This window comes from Dama dama, chromosome X, assembly GCF_033118175.1.
Source record: "Dama dama isolate Ldn47 chromosome X, ASM3311817v1, whole genome shotgun sequence".
Lineage (NCBI taxonomy): Eukaryota > Metazoa > Chordata > Mammalia > Artiodactyla > Cervidae > Dama > Dama dama.
This window is the reverse complement of record NC_083714.1, coordinates 156475131-156487627: the sequence shown is the minus strand read 5'-3', so window position 1 is coordinate 156487627 and position 12497 is coordinate 156475131. Positions and strand designations below refer to the sequence as shown.

General features: G+C 38.5%; 1 protein-coding gene across 1 annotated transcript in view; it reads left to right on the top strand.

The window, feature by feature from the left end:
• Positions 1 to 217: 217 nt before the first annotated feature.
• LOC133052970 (histone-lysine N-methyltransferase PRDM7-like) overlaps positions 218 to 12497 on the top strand; it is a 38636-nt gene continuing 26356 nt past the window's right edge. The window contains exons 1-4 of the mRNA XM_061137729.1: positions 218 to 293; positions 701 to 817; positions 1104 to 1211; positions 4761 to 4810. Of these exons, the coding sequence (XP_060993712.1) occupies positions 218 to 293; positions 701 to 817; positions 1104 to 1211; positions 4761 to 4810 (351 nt within the window). The remainder of the gene's footprint in view (positions 294 to 700; positions 818 to 1103; positions 1212 to 4760; positions 4811 to 12497) is intronic.

Sequence of the window (12497 nt, the reverse complement as noted above, 5' to 3'; positions counted from 1 at the left end):
GGAACCAAAGAAACCAAATCTAGTTCACATTAGGCTGATCTGTCATATCTAGTCAGGATCTGTCCATCCCACCAGTACCCTCGCCCTGACTTTCCCCTCACCTTCCTGCCCTGGACACTCCACGCAAGGAAGACAGATCAGGCTCTGGACACTGGTCTGGGCTCTCTCAGCACCTTCTTCTTCCACAGGCACCTTGGTCTTGAGCACTCCAATGGCCATGAGGACCAACAGGTCTCCAGAGGAGAGCACTGAGGGAGATGCCGGGAGAACAGAGTGGAAGCCCACGGTGAGAGGTGGAGGCGGCAAACCTGGGCTCTAAGCCAGCTCTATAGGAAAGACATGGTGCTGGTCCCTGAAGCACCACAGACTGCTTGCCTGGGCAGCTGAGTGAACTTCCCTGTGACCATACACAGGATGGAAATGCCTGGTCCTGTCTGAGATGGTGGGGGTGGAGTGGGACAAAACAGTACACTAGCTTCGTCAACTGCTCTGTGTTCAGGGAGAGTTAGGAAAATGCTCAGTGTTTGTTCAGGTAAGCAGGACACAGTCGGGAAGGAAAGTCTTCATCCCTGTCTCAGTCAGGCCATCCTGCAGCTTCAGGCTACTCCCTGCACAAAAGGTGGAGAAGAAGCCTCAGCTCTAAGGTCTGACTTAGATTAGTAAATCACTGATGAAATCTATTATGTTCCTTAGGACAAAGATGCTTTCAAAGATATCTCCGTATACTTCTCCAAGGAAGAATGGGAAGAGATGGGAGAATGGGAAAAAATCCGATATAGGAATGTGAAAAGAAACTATGAAGCGCTGATTGCTATAGGTACCAGGAAGTGCTGGGTGCCTGAGCCTGGGAAACATGAAACAGGTCTTCACCCTCAGTGTTCACTTGGCCCGCTCTTAGGTGGCTCCATCTGCTCACATGTCCCTTTTGTGTGGAGACTAAACTGGAGGAAATGTTTACAGTTCTGTACCAGCGGGAGGTTAACCCTCTTGCATTATTCTAGATTCCCCCAGCCCACCCCACTGATTCCCTGACTTTGTGATACTTTCCATTGATTCTGTGCTTTATTTCTCCTTCTTAGAACAAATATTTTGCTTCTTTCCAGGTTTCAGAGCCACTCGACCGGATTTCATGCATCACCGCAGGCAGGTCATCAAACCTCAGGTAGATGACACTGAAGATTCTGATGAAGAATGGACACCAAGGCAGCAAGGTGAGAGGCCAGGAGGATGTGGAGGTGTCTTCCTGAAACCAGCCTGGGCTTAGTTCTCAACTTCATCTCAGCCATTATCAAGGGACACATAATTTTCAGCATTCCGAAGTGGTTGTGGCCAAATATTTACATAAGCCTGAATGAAAATGAATGTATAAGTTTTCCCTTGTAATTCTCAAAAGTTTTATGGTTAAAATGTATGATTCTTTTTAAAAAAGAATTATTTGTGCTAAACATTCTTAGTGTAAGGCAGTTAAAGAAACCTTAGGAATAAATTCACCAAACAGATTTAATACTAATCTCATTGGTTATTGGATGAAATCTCTTTGCAAAGGAAATAATTAACATATTATATTAAGATACATTATTTATGTAAGTATATAAAACAAAACCCATGATCTTCTTACCCTAAGGTTAAACTAATTCTATATTTTGATTCTGGGAAAGAATTGGAGAGACCTGTTTATTCTCCATGTTCTTTCCCACATTTCCCTGACCAGAGATGGCATCAGGTAAATAAAATGAAGTACACTTATTATAAAATAGAAGTGAGCACTCACTTCCTCTTCAGCTGCTCAAAGAGTTTAGAAGAGTTAATCCTCCTAGACTGGAGAAAACAATTTAGATAGTTCTATGATTCTCCATCTGTGGATTTCTGTTCTCCCAGATTTTTAAAAATTATTTATTTAGTTTTGGCTGCACTGGGTCTTTGCTGCTGTCCATGGGTTTCTCTGGTTGCAGTAAGCGTCTTCTCATTGCAGAGCATATACAGGCTCTGTAGTTTGTGACACACAGGTTTAGTTGCCCCGCAGAAAGTGGAATCTTCCTGGACCAGCCATCAAACCTGTGTCCTCTTCATTGGCAGGCAGATTCTCATCCACTGTGCACCAGGGAAGTCCCTCTGTTCCCTGAGGCTAATAAAACTAGGGAATTGGACATGAAAACCAAACATTTGGTTGTCTGCAAAGGTGTTGACATAAGGAGAGATTCTTTACAGGGAATACATACGCCTTGGTTCACCATACACCTGCACGTCTTTATTTACCTTTTTAACAATTTCTGAGTGTATGACACACTGTTGCTAACTATGTGCACGTTAGTGTTAGTGGCCATAGTGTTAATTGCTCAGTCATGTCTGACTTTGCGTACCCATAGACTGTAGCCCACCCGGCCTCTCTCTCCATGCGATTCTCTAGGCAAGAATCCTGGAGTGGGTTGCCATCTCCTCCTCCAGGTGATCTTCCCAACTCAGGGATTGGGCTTGCATCTGTTGCATCTCCTGCATTTCAGGTGGATTTTTTACCACTGAGCTACCGGGGATATATCCACATTGCTGTATAACAAATCTGTAGAAATGTTACATCTTGCGTGACTGAAGCCCTAACCCACTGAGTGACAATTCTCCAGTCCTTCCTCCTCACAGCCCTTGGCAACCACGGTTATATTTTCTGTTTCCATGGATTTGATTAATTTAGATACCTCATAGAAGTGGAATCGTACAATATTTGTCTTTTTTGATTGGTTCATTTCACTTAGTATAATATCATCAAGGCCCATCCATGATGGAGCATATGACAGAATTCTTTTTTAAGGCCTCAAAACATCCCGTTGTGTGTATGTGGATGTAATAGCTATAACATATATCTAATATATAATCTTTATCTTTTATCCAGCAATGAACATTTAGACTGCTTACACATCGTGCCCATTGGGAATAATGCGGCAGTGACCATACATGTGCCCACTATTTAGTCAATATCTTGCTTTCAATTCTTTATGGAAACACACTCTTGAGTGAGATTGCTAGATCATACAGCAGTTCTAATTTTCTGTCGAAACTCCATACTATTTTCTAGAAAGCATGCAACATTTTACATTGCCAACTGTAGTGAATAAGGGTTCCAATTTATCCATATCCTTACCAAATATGCTATTGTCTTCTTATACATATTGCCCATGACAGAAGGTTTCAGTTTGTATCTCCCTATTGATTAGTAATATTGAGCATCTTTTCATATGTTTGTTGGCCATTTGTGTATTTTCTCTGGAGGAAGGTCTATTCAATTCCTTCTCTCACGGTTAGTCAGCTCAGACTGCCATAACAAAACAGACTGCATTCCTTAAAACAGAGAAATTTGTTTTCTTACAATGCTGGAACATGGAAATTTGATATCAAGGTGCCATCATGGTCAGTCAGTTTCTCTTCCTGGCTTATCGGTAACCTTCACACTGGTATATGCTTATTAACCCCTTATCAGATGCATATTTTACAGATATATTCTACCATCCTGGAGGTGGAATTTTCAACACTGTTTTTTTTGCCATATCTACACTCTTTTGGTTCCTGTACCTTTGTAGTATGTTCTGAAATCAGAGGCCTCCAGCTTTGCTGTTCTTTCTAAGATTCTTTGCCTATTTGGGGTGCTCTGAGATTCCATGTTAACTGTTGGATGGATTTTCTATATGCGAAAAAATTTCCATTCGGATTTCATTAGGAATTCTTTGAATCTTTAAATTGCTTTGGGTAGTATGAACAGCTTAATAATATTAAGCCTCCAAATCCATAAACACGAGACACCTATCTATTTATTTATGTCAGATTACTTTCTGCAATACTTTGTAGTTTTCAACATGTAAGTCTTTCATCTCCTTAAGTTTATTCCTAATTACTTCATTTTTTTCAATGCTATTACAAACAAGATTCTTTGTCCAGTGTCTAAGATTCCACACTCCCAGTGCAGAGAACCTGAGTTCAGTCCCTAGTCAGGGAACTAGACCCCACATGCCGCAACAAAGACCTGGCACAAACAAATAAATAAAAATAATTTTTTTTTTTAATTTAGCTCTTGACTGTAGCTTTAAAAAAATAAAAAATAAATAGGATTGTTTTCTTATTTTCCTTTTCGGAATGGTCATTCTTCATGCATGGAAAGGTATTTGAATGTTGATTTTGTACCATGCAACTTTCTGTGCAGGATTTTTGTGTGTGTGGATTTAAAGATTTTTCTGCACATAAAACCATGCCCCTGTGAGTAGACATAATTTTACTTCTTTCTTTCCAAATGGAAGCCTTTTGTTTCCATTTCTAAACTAAAACCCTGGCTAGGACTTCTAATATTATGGTGAACAGAAATGTTGTTAACGGGCATCCTTGCCTTTTTTTCTTGATCTTTTTCACTGATGACTATGATGCTAGAGCTAGATTTTCAATATATGACATTTATTATATTGCAGTCACTTCCTCCTATTTCTACATTGTTGAGAACTATTGTCATGAACGACTAGTAAATTTATTAGATACTCTACAGAACATCACATGAGGCACAGATGAAGTTTCTTTTTTTTTTTTTTTTTTTTTTAATTTTAAGAAAATTATGTAATGCTCCCAGTGGAAGCACAGAAGTTGATGATACAGAAATCATCTTCCATTCCTTCTTTGGTAATCATTGTCTTTGTCACTCTCTGGCTTAGAATTATGTATCCTTAGTTAGAATACCCAGAGTTTGGAAACATTTCCCAACCGAAACACTGCTTCTCATCATTTTTTAGGTAAACCTTGCTCGATGGCCTTCAGAGTGGACCACAGTAAACACCAGAAGGTGAGTATTTCCCAAATCCTGTTGCCAAAATATCCTCCTCATGGATCCAGTCACAGGTGAGAATAGGAGGAAACACAGAGATCCAGGAGACGGCTGCCTTCCTGTCCTGGATCTTTAGCACACTGTCTGATATCATCACCACCTTTACAGTTAGTAAGAACGAAAGCAATAGTAGGCAGTTCTGTTGTTACATTATTTTCATAATGTTTCAGACTTTAAGCATTATATGTGAATAAATTTACTTAAACCTTAAATCAATCCTACAGTACCTATAAATAGGTATAGCTATCACCATTATAGATTCAAAAAATGAGGTAAAAAACGTTTGATTATATGCCTGAGATCACAGTATCACTGGTAGTGCAATCTAAACCAATGCATGTTCTCTAAACCGCTTACAGACTGATTAAAACTTCCATAGTTCTATGAAGCTTATTCATATATCTTTATATCATTCATCTGAGAGATGTTTTCAACCTCAGTTTTTTTGTGCTGTGCTAGGGAGGGATATACTAAGACATCTGACTAAGGGAAGCTTAAGGACATGATGGGCAGTTAGTAGAGTGGACAGTGCAAGATGAAGAAGGAGACAGGATCCCTACCTCAGAGCCTCCCACTCCAATAAGAGGAAGCAACTCACAACCCTGAGAAGCCTCAGGTTTATGAGTGAAAAGCAACAAATAAGAAAATAACAGAAGGACTTCACATAGATTACCCACTTTTGAGTAGAAACGCATCATCTGGGCATCATTTCAAATGCTCATTCTTGCAGGAGCGAGGAACAGCTCCTCCTCTGAGCTCTAATAGGCAACTCTCCTGTTTGTAATCATTTGTTTAGCCTGCCCCTGTGTTGTGAGCTTTGGGAGGCTAGCCCACACGCATTCATTCTCAGAAGTCCAGGCCCAGCTCAAAGCCCATGAGGGCCCCCTGAATGTTTTGTGAATGAGTGACTCCACATTTAAGCATTCCTCTAGGAGTAGAAAGGTCAAAGGATGCTGAAGATAGTATCTGTGAGGTACACTTGAAATATAGATGCAGTTTAGGGTATAAATTGATACCAGGGATGTACGCTCATGTTCTAACTGTATTAAATAGCTCACACAACAATTTGGCGAAGGTTATTAAATTTCATGTCCACTATAATATTAAGAATTAGCCTGTATACCAATTAATGGATCAGGAAACTGAGGAGAACCAGCGAGTCATACAGCCTTGTTCAAGGAGAACTGATGAGACCAGCTACTTTAATTCCAAATATTGTCTCTAGGACATGGCAACCTGCAACTTTCATCTCTTTTCCTTTATTGTCTAAATGCATTTCTGCTGATCGTCTTTTCTCTTCTTAATCTCACTGCGTTGTTACCTTTTTTTCCAGATGTGTTTTGTCCCCTCTGTAATTTTCCATACTTCTTCACCCATCAAAGGACCAGTAATTAATAGAAACCCCCCGGATCTCTCTACGAGCCCTTACCTTCTTCTTTCCCTGGCCTCCAGCTATTCTCTCTGCCTTGCTCTCACTTTTATGGAGAAAGTTGCAGGGGAAGAACCTTAAGATATGAATTCTAGTTTTTTTTTTTTTTTTTTAATTTTTTTAATTTATTTATTTATTTATTTATTTTTTTATTAGTTGGAGGCTAATTACTTCACAACATTTCAGTGGGTTTTGTCATACATTGATATGAATCAGCCATAGATTTACACGTATTCCCCATCCCGATCCCCCCTCCCACCTCCCTCTCCACCCGATTCCTCTGGGTCTTCCTAGTGCACCAGGCCCGAGCACTTGTCTCATGCATCCCACCTGGGCTGATGATCTGTTTCACCATAGATAGTATACATGCTGTTCTTTTGAAATATCCCACCCTCATATTCTCCCACAGAGTTCAAAAGTCTGTTCTGTATTTCTGTGTCTCTTTTTCTGTTTTGCATATAGGGTTATTGTTACCATCTTTCTAAATTCCATATATATGTGTTAGTATGCTGTAATGTTCTTTCTCTTTCTGGTTTACTTCACTCTGTATAATGGGCTCCAGTTTCATCCATCTCATTAGGACTGGTTCAAATGAATTCTTTTTAATGGCTGAGTAATATTCCATGGTGTATATGTACCACATCTTCCTTATCCATTCATCTGCTGATGGGCATCTAGGTTGCTTCCATGTCCTGGCTATTATAAACAGTGCTGCAATGAACATTGGGGTGCATGTGTCTCTTTCAGATCTGGTTTCCTCAGTGTGTATGCCCAGAAGTGGGATTGCTGGGTCATATGGCAGTTCTATTTCCAGTTTTTAAGAAATCTCCACACTGTTTTCCATAGCGGCTGTACTAGTTTGCATTCCCACCAACAGTGTAAGAGGGTTCCCTTTTCTCCACACCCTCGCCAGCATTTATTGCTTGTAGACTTTTGGATAGCAGCCATCCTGACTGGCGTGTAATGGTACCTCATTGTGGTTTTGATTTGCATTTCTCTAATAATGAGTGATGTTGAGCATTTTTTCATGTGTTTGTTAGCCATCTGTATGTCTTCTTTGGAGAAATGTCTGTTTAGTTCTTTGGCCCATTTTTTGATTGGGTCATTTATTTTTCTGGAATTGAGCTGCAGGAGTTGCTTGTATATTTTTGAGATTAATCCTTTGTCTGTTGTTTCATTTGCTATTATTTTCTCCCAATCTGAGGGCTGTCTTTTCACCTTGCTTATAGTTTCCTTTGTAGTGCAAAAGCTTTTAAGTTTCATTAGGTCCCATTTGTTTAGTTTTGCTTTTATTTCCAATATTCTGGGAGGTGGGTCATAGAGGATCTTGCTGTGATTTATGTCAGAGAGTGTTTTGCCTATGTTCTCCTCTAGGAGTTTTATAGTTTCTGGTCTTACATTTAGATCTTTAATCCATTTTGAGTTTATTTTTGTGTATGGTGTTAGAAAGTGTTCTAGTTTCATTCTTTTACAAATGGTTGACCAGTTTTCCCAGCACCACTTGTTAAAGAGGTTGTCTTTTTTCCATTGTATATCCTTGCCTCCTTTGTCAAAGATAAGGTGTCCATAAGTTTGTGGATTTATCTCTGGGCTTTCTATTCTGTTCCATTGATCTATATTTCTGTCTTTGTGCCAGTACCATACTGTCTTGATGACTGTGGCTTTGTAGTAGAGTCTGAAGTCAGGCAGGTTGATTCCTCCAGTTCCATTCTTCTTTCTCAAGATTACTTTGGCTATTTGAGGTTTTTTGTATTTCCATACAAATTGTGAAATTCTTTGGTCTAGTTCTGTGAAAAATACCGTTGGTAGCTTGATAGGGATTGCATTGAATCTATAGACTGCTTTGGGTAGAATAGCCATTTTGACAATATTGATTCTTCCAATCCATGAACACGGTATATTTCTCCATCTGTTTGTGTCCTCTTTGATGTCTTTCATCAGTGTTTTATAGTTTTCTATGTATAGGACTTTTGTTTCTTTAGGAAGATATACTCCTAAATATTTTATTCTTTTTGTTGCAATGGTGAATGGTATTGTTTCCTTAATTTCTCTTTCTGTTTTTTCATTGTTAGTATATAGGAATGCAAGGGATTTCTGTGTGTTAATTTTGTATCCTGCAACTTTACTATATTCATTGATTAGCTCTATTAATTTTCTGGTAGAGTCTTTAGCGTTTTCTATGTAGAGGATCATGTCATCTGCAAACAGTGAGAGTTTCACTTCTTCTTTTCCTATCTGGATTCCTTTTACTTCTTTTTCTGCTCTGATTGTTGTGGCCAAAACTTCCAACACTATGTTGAATAGTAGTAGTGAGAGTGGGCACCCTTGTCTTTTCCTGATTTCAGGGGAAATGCTTTCAATTTTTCACCATTGAGGGTGATGCTTGCTGTGGGTTTGTCATATATAGCTTTTATTATGTTGAGGTATGTTCCTTCTATTCCCGCTTTTTGGAGAGTTTTAATCATAAATGAGTATTGAATTTTGTCAAAGGCTTTCTCTGCATCTATTGAGATAATCATATGGTTTTTATCTTTCAATTTGTTAATATGGTGTATTACATTGATTGATTTGCGGATATTAAAGAATCCTTGCATTCCTGGGATAAAGCCCACTTGGTCATGATGTATGATTTTTTTTAATATGTTGTTGGATTCTGTTTGCTAGAATTTTGTTAAGGATTTTTGCATCTATGTTCATCAGTGATATTGGCCTGTAGTTTTCTTTTTTTGTGGCATCTTTGTCTGGTTTTGGAATTAGGGTGATGGTGGCCTCATAGAATGAGTTTGAAAGCTTACCTTCATCTGCAATTTTCTGAAGAGTTTGAGTAAGATAGGTGTTAGCTCTTCTCTAAATTTTTGTTAGAATTCAGCTGTGAAGCCATCTGGTCCTGGGCTTTTGTTTGCTGAAAGATTTTTGATTACAGTTTCGATTTCCTTGCTTGTGATGGGTCTGTTAAGATCTTCTATTTCTTCCTGGTTCGGTTTTAGAAAGTTATACTTTTCTAAGAATTTGTCCATTTCATCCAAGTTGTCCATTTTATTGGCATAGAGCTGCTGGGAGTAGTCTCTTATGATCCTTTGTATTTCACTGTTGTCTGTTGTGATCTCTCCATTTTCATTTCTAATTTTGTTAATTTGATTCTTCTCTCTTTGTTTCTTAATGAGTCTTGCTAATGGTTTGTCAATTTTGTTTATTTTTTCAAAAAACCAGCTTTTAGCTTTGTTGATTTTTGCTATGGTCTCTTTAGTTTCTTTTGCATTTATCTCTGCCCTGATTTTTAAGATTTCTTTCCTTCTGATAACCCTGGGGTTCTTCATTTCTTCCTTCTCTAATTGGTTTAGGTGTAGAGTTAGGTTATTTATTTGGTTTTTTTCTTGTTTTTTGATGTAAGCCTGTAATGCTATGAACCTTCCCCTTAGCACTGCTTTTACAGTGTCCCATAGGTTTTGCATTGTTGTGTTTTCATTTTCATTCATTTCTATACATATTTTGATTTCTTCTTTGATTTCTTCTATGATTTGTTGGTTATTCAGAAGCGTGTTATTTAGCCTCCATATGTTTGAATTTTTAACAATTTTTTTCCTGTAATTGAGATCTAATCTTACTGCACTGTGGTCAGAAAAGATGACTGGAATGATTTCAATTTTTTTAAATTTTTCAAGACCAGATTTATGGCCCAGGATGTGATCTATTCTGGAGAAGGTTCCGTGTGCACTTGAGAAAAAGGTGAAGTTGATTGTTTTGGGGTGAAATGTCCTATAGATATCAATTAGGTCTAGCTGGTCCATTGTGTCATTTAAGGTTTGTGTTTCCTTGTTAATTTTCTGTTTATTTTCTGTTAATTTTCTGTTGATCTATCCATAGTTGTGAGTGGGGTATTAAAGTCTCCCACTATTATTGTGTTACTATTAATTTCCTCTTTCATACTCGTTAGTGTTTGCCCTACGTATTGCGGTGCTCCTATGTTGGGAGCATATATATTTATAATTGTTATATCTTCTTCTTGAATTGATCCTTTGATCATTATGTAGTGTCCTTCTTTGTCTCTTTTCACATCCTTTATTTGAAAGTCTATTTTGTCTGATATGAGTATTGCGACTCCTGCTTTCTTTTGGTCTCCGTTTGCATGAAATATTTTTTTCTAGCCCTTCACTTTTAGTCTGTATGTGTCTCTTGTTTTGAGGTGGGTCTCTTGTAGACAGCATATATAGGGGTCTTGTTTTTGTATCCATTCAGCCAATCTTTGTCTTTTGGCTGGGGCATTCAACCCATTTACATTTAGGGTAATTATTGATAGGTGTGGTCCTGTTGCCATTTACTTTCTTGTTTTGGGTTCACGTTTATACAGCCTTTCTGCATTTCCTGTCTAGAGAAGATCCTTTTGCATTTGTTGAAGAGCTGGTTTGGTGGTGCTGAATTCTCTCAGCTTTTGCTTATCTATAAAGCTTTTGAATTCTCCTTCATATCTGAATGAGATCCTTGCTGGATACAGTAATCTAGGTTGTAGGTTATTCTCTTTCATTACTTTCAATACGTCCTGCCATTCCCTTCTGGCCTGGAGGGTTTCTATTGATAGATCAGCTGTTATCCTTATGGGAATCCCTTTGTGTGTTATTTGTTGTTTTTCCCTTGCTGCTTTTAATATTTGTTCTTTGTGTTTGATCTTTGTTAATTTGATTAATATGTGTCTTGGGGTGTTTCACCTCGGGTTTATCCTGTTTGGGACTCTCTGGGTTTCTTGGACTTGGGTGGCAATTTCCTTCCCCATTTTAGGGAAGTTTTCAGCTATTATCTCCTCGAATATTTTCTCATGGCCTTTCTTTTTGTCTTCTTCTTCTGGAACTCCTATGATTTGAATGTTGGGGCATTTCACATTGTCCCAGAGGTCCCTGAGGTTGTCCTCATTTCTTTTCATCCTTATTTCTTTTTTCCTCTCTGCTTCATTTCTTTCCACTATTTTATCTTCTACCTCACTTATCCTATCTTCTGTCTCTGTTATTCTACTCTTGGTTCCCTCCAAAGTGTTTTTTATCTCATTCATTTTATTATTCATTTTTAATTGACTCTTTTTTATTTCTTCTAAGTCTTTATTAAACATTTCTTGTATCTTTTCAATCTTTGTTTCCAGGCTATTTATCTGTAACTCCATTTTGTTTTCAAGATTTTGGATCATTTTTATTATCATTATTCTAAATTCTTTTTCAGGTAGATTCCCTATCTCCTCCTCTTTTGTTTGACTTGGTGGACATTTTTCATGTTCCTTTACCTGTTGGGTATTTCTTTGCCTTTTCATCTTGTTTAGATTGCTGTGTCTGGAGTGGGCTTTCTGTGTTCTGGAGGTCTGTGGTTCCTTTTTATTGTGGAGGATTTACCCAGTGGGTGGGGTTAGACTATTGGCTTCTCAAGGTTTCCTGGTTAGGGAAGCTTGCGTCAGTGTTCTGGTGCATGGAACTTGATTTCTTCTCTTTGGAGAGCAATGGAGTGCCCAGTAATGAGTTTTGATATGGGTCTATGTGTTAGGTGTGACCTTGGGCAGCCTGTATGTTGATGTTCAGGGCTATGTTCCTGCGTTAATGGAGAACTTGCGTGGTATGTCTTGCTCTAAAACTTATTGGCTCTTGGGTGGTGGTTGGTTGCAGTGTAGGTATGGAGGCTTTTGGACAGTCACTTATTACTTAAAGTTCCATGTAGTCAGGAGTTTTCTGGTGTTCTCAGGTTTTGGGCTTAAGTCTCCTGCCTCTGGATTTCAGTTTCATTCTTCCTGTAGTCTCAGGACTTCTCCAACTATACAGCACTGATAAGAAAACTTCTAGGTTAATGGCTAAAAGATTCTCCCCCATTAGGGACACCCATAGAGGTTCACAGAGTTACATGAAGAGGAGAGGGAGGAGGGAGATAGAGATGAGCAGGAGGAGAAAAAAGGGGGACTCAAGAGGAGAGAGACAGATCTACGCAGCTGTCTGTTCCCAGAGTGTTCTCCGTAGCCCAGTCACCTACAAAGATTCACAGAATTGGATTGGGAAGAGAAGGGGAAAGGAGGAAATAGAGATGTTCTGAGGTAGAAAACAGAGAGTCAAGATTGGGAGAGAATAATCTTCTGTTTAATAATAGGGCTTCTCTCATTTTTTTTTTTTTTTTTTTGTAAGGTTATAGTGTATTGAAAATGAAAATTAAGGAGCAGTAGAGGAGTACTAGAGGACTTTAAATGAAATAAGA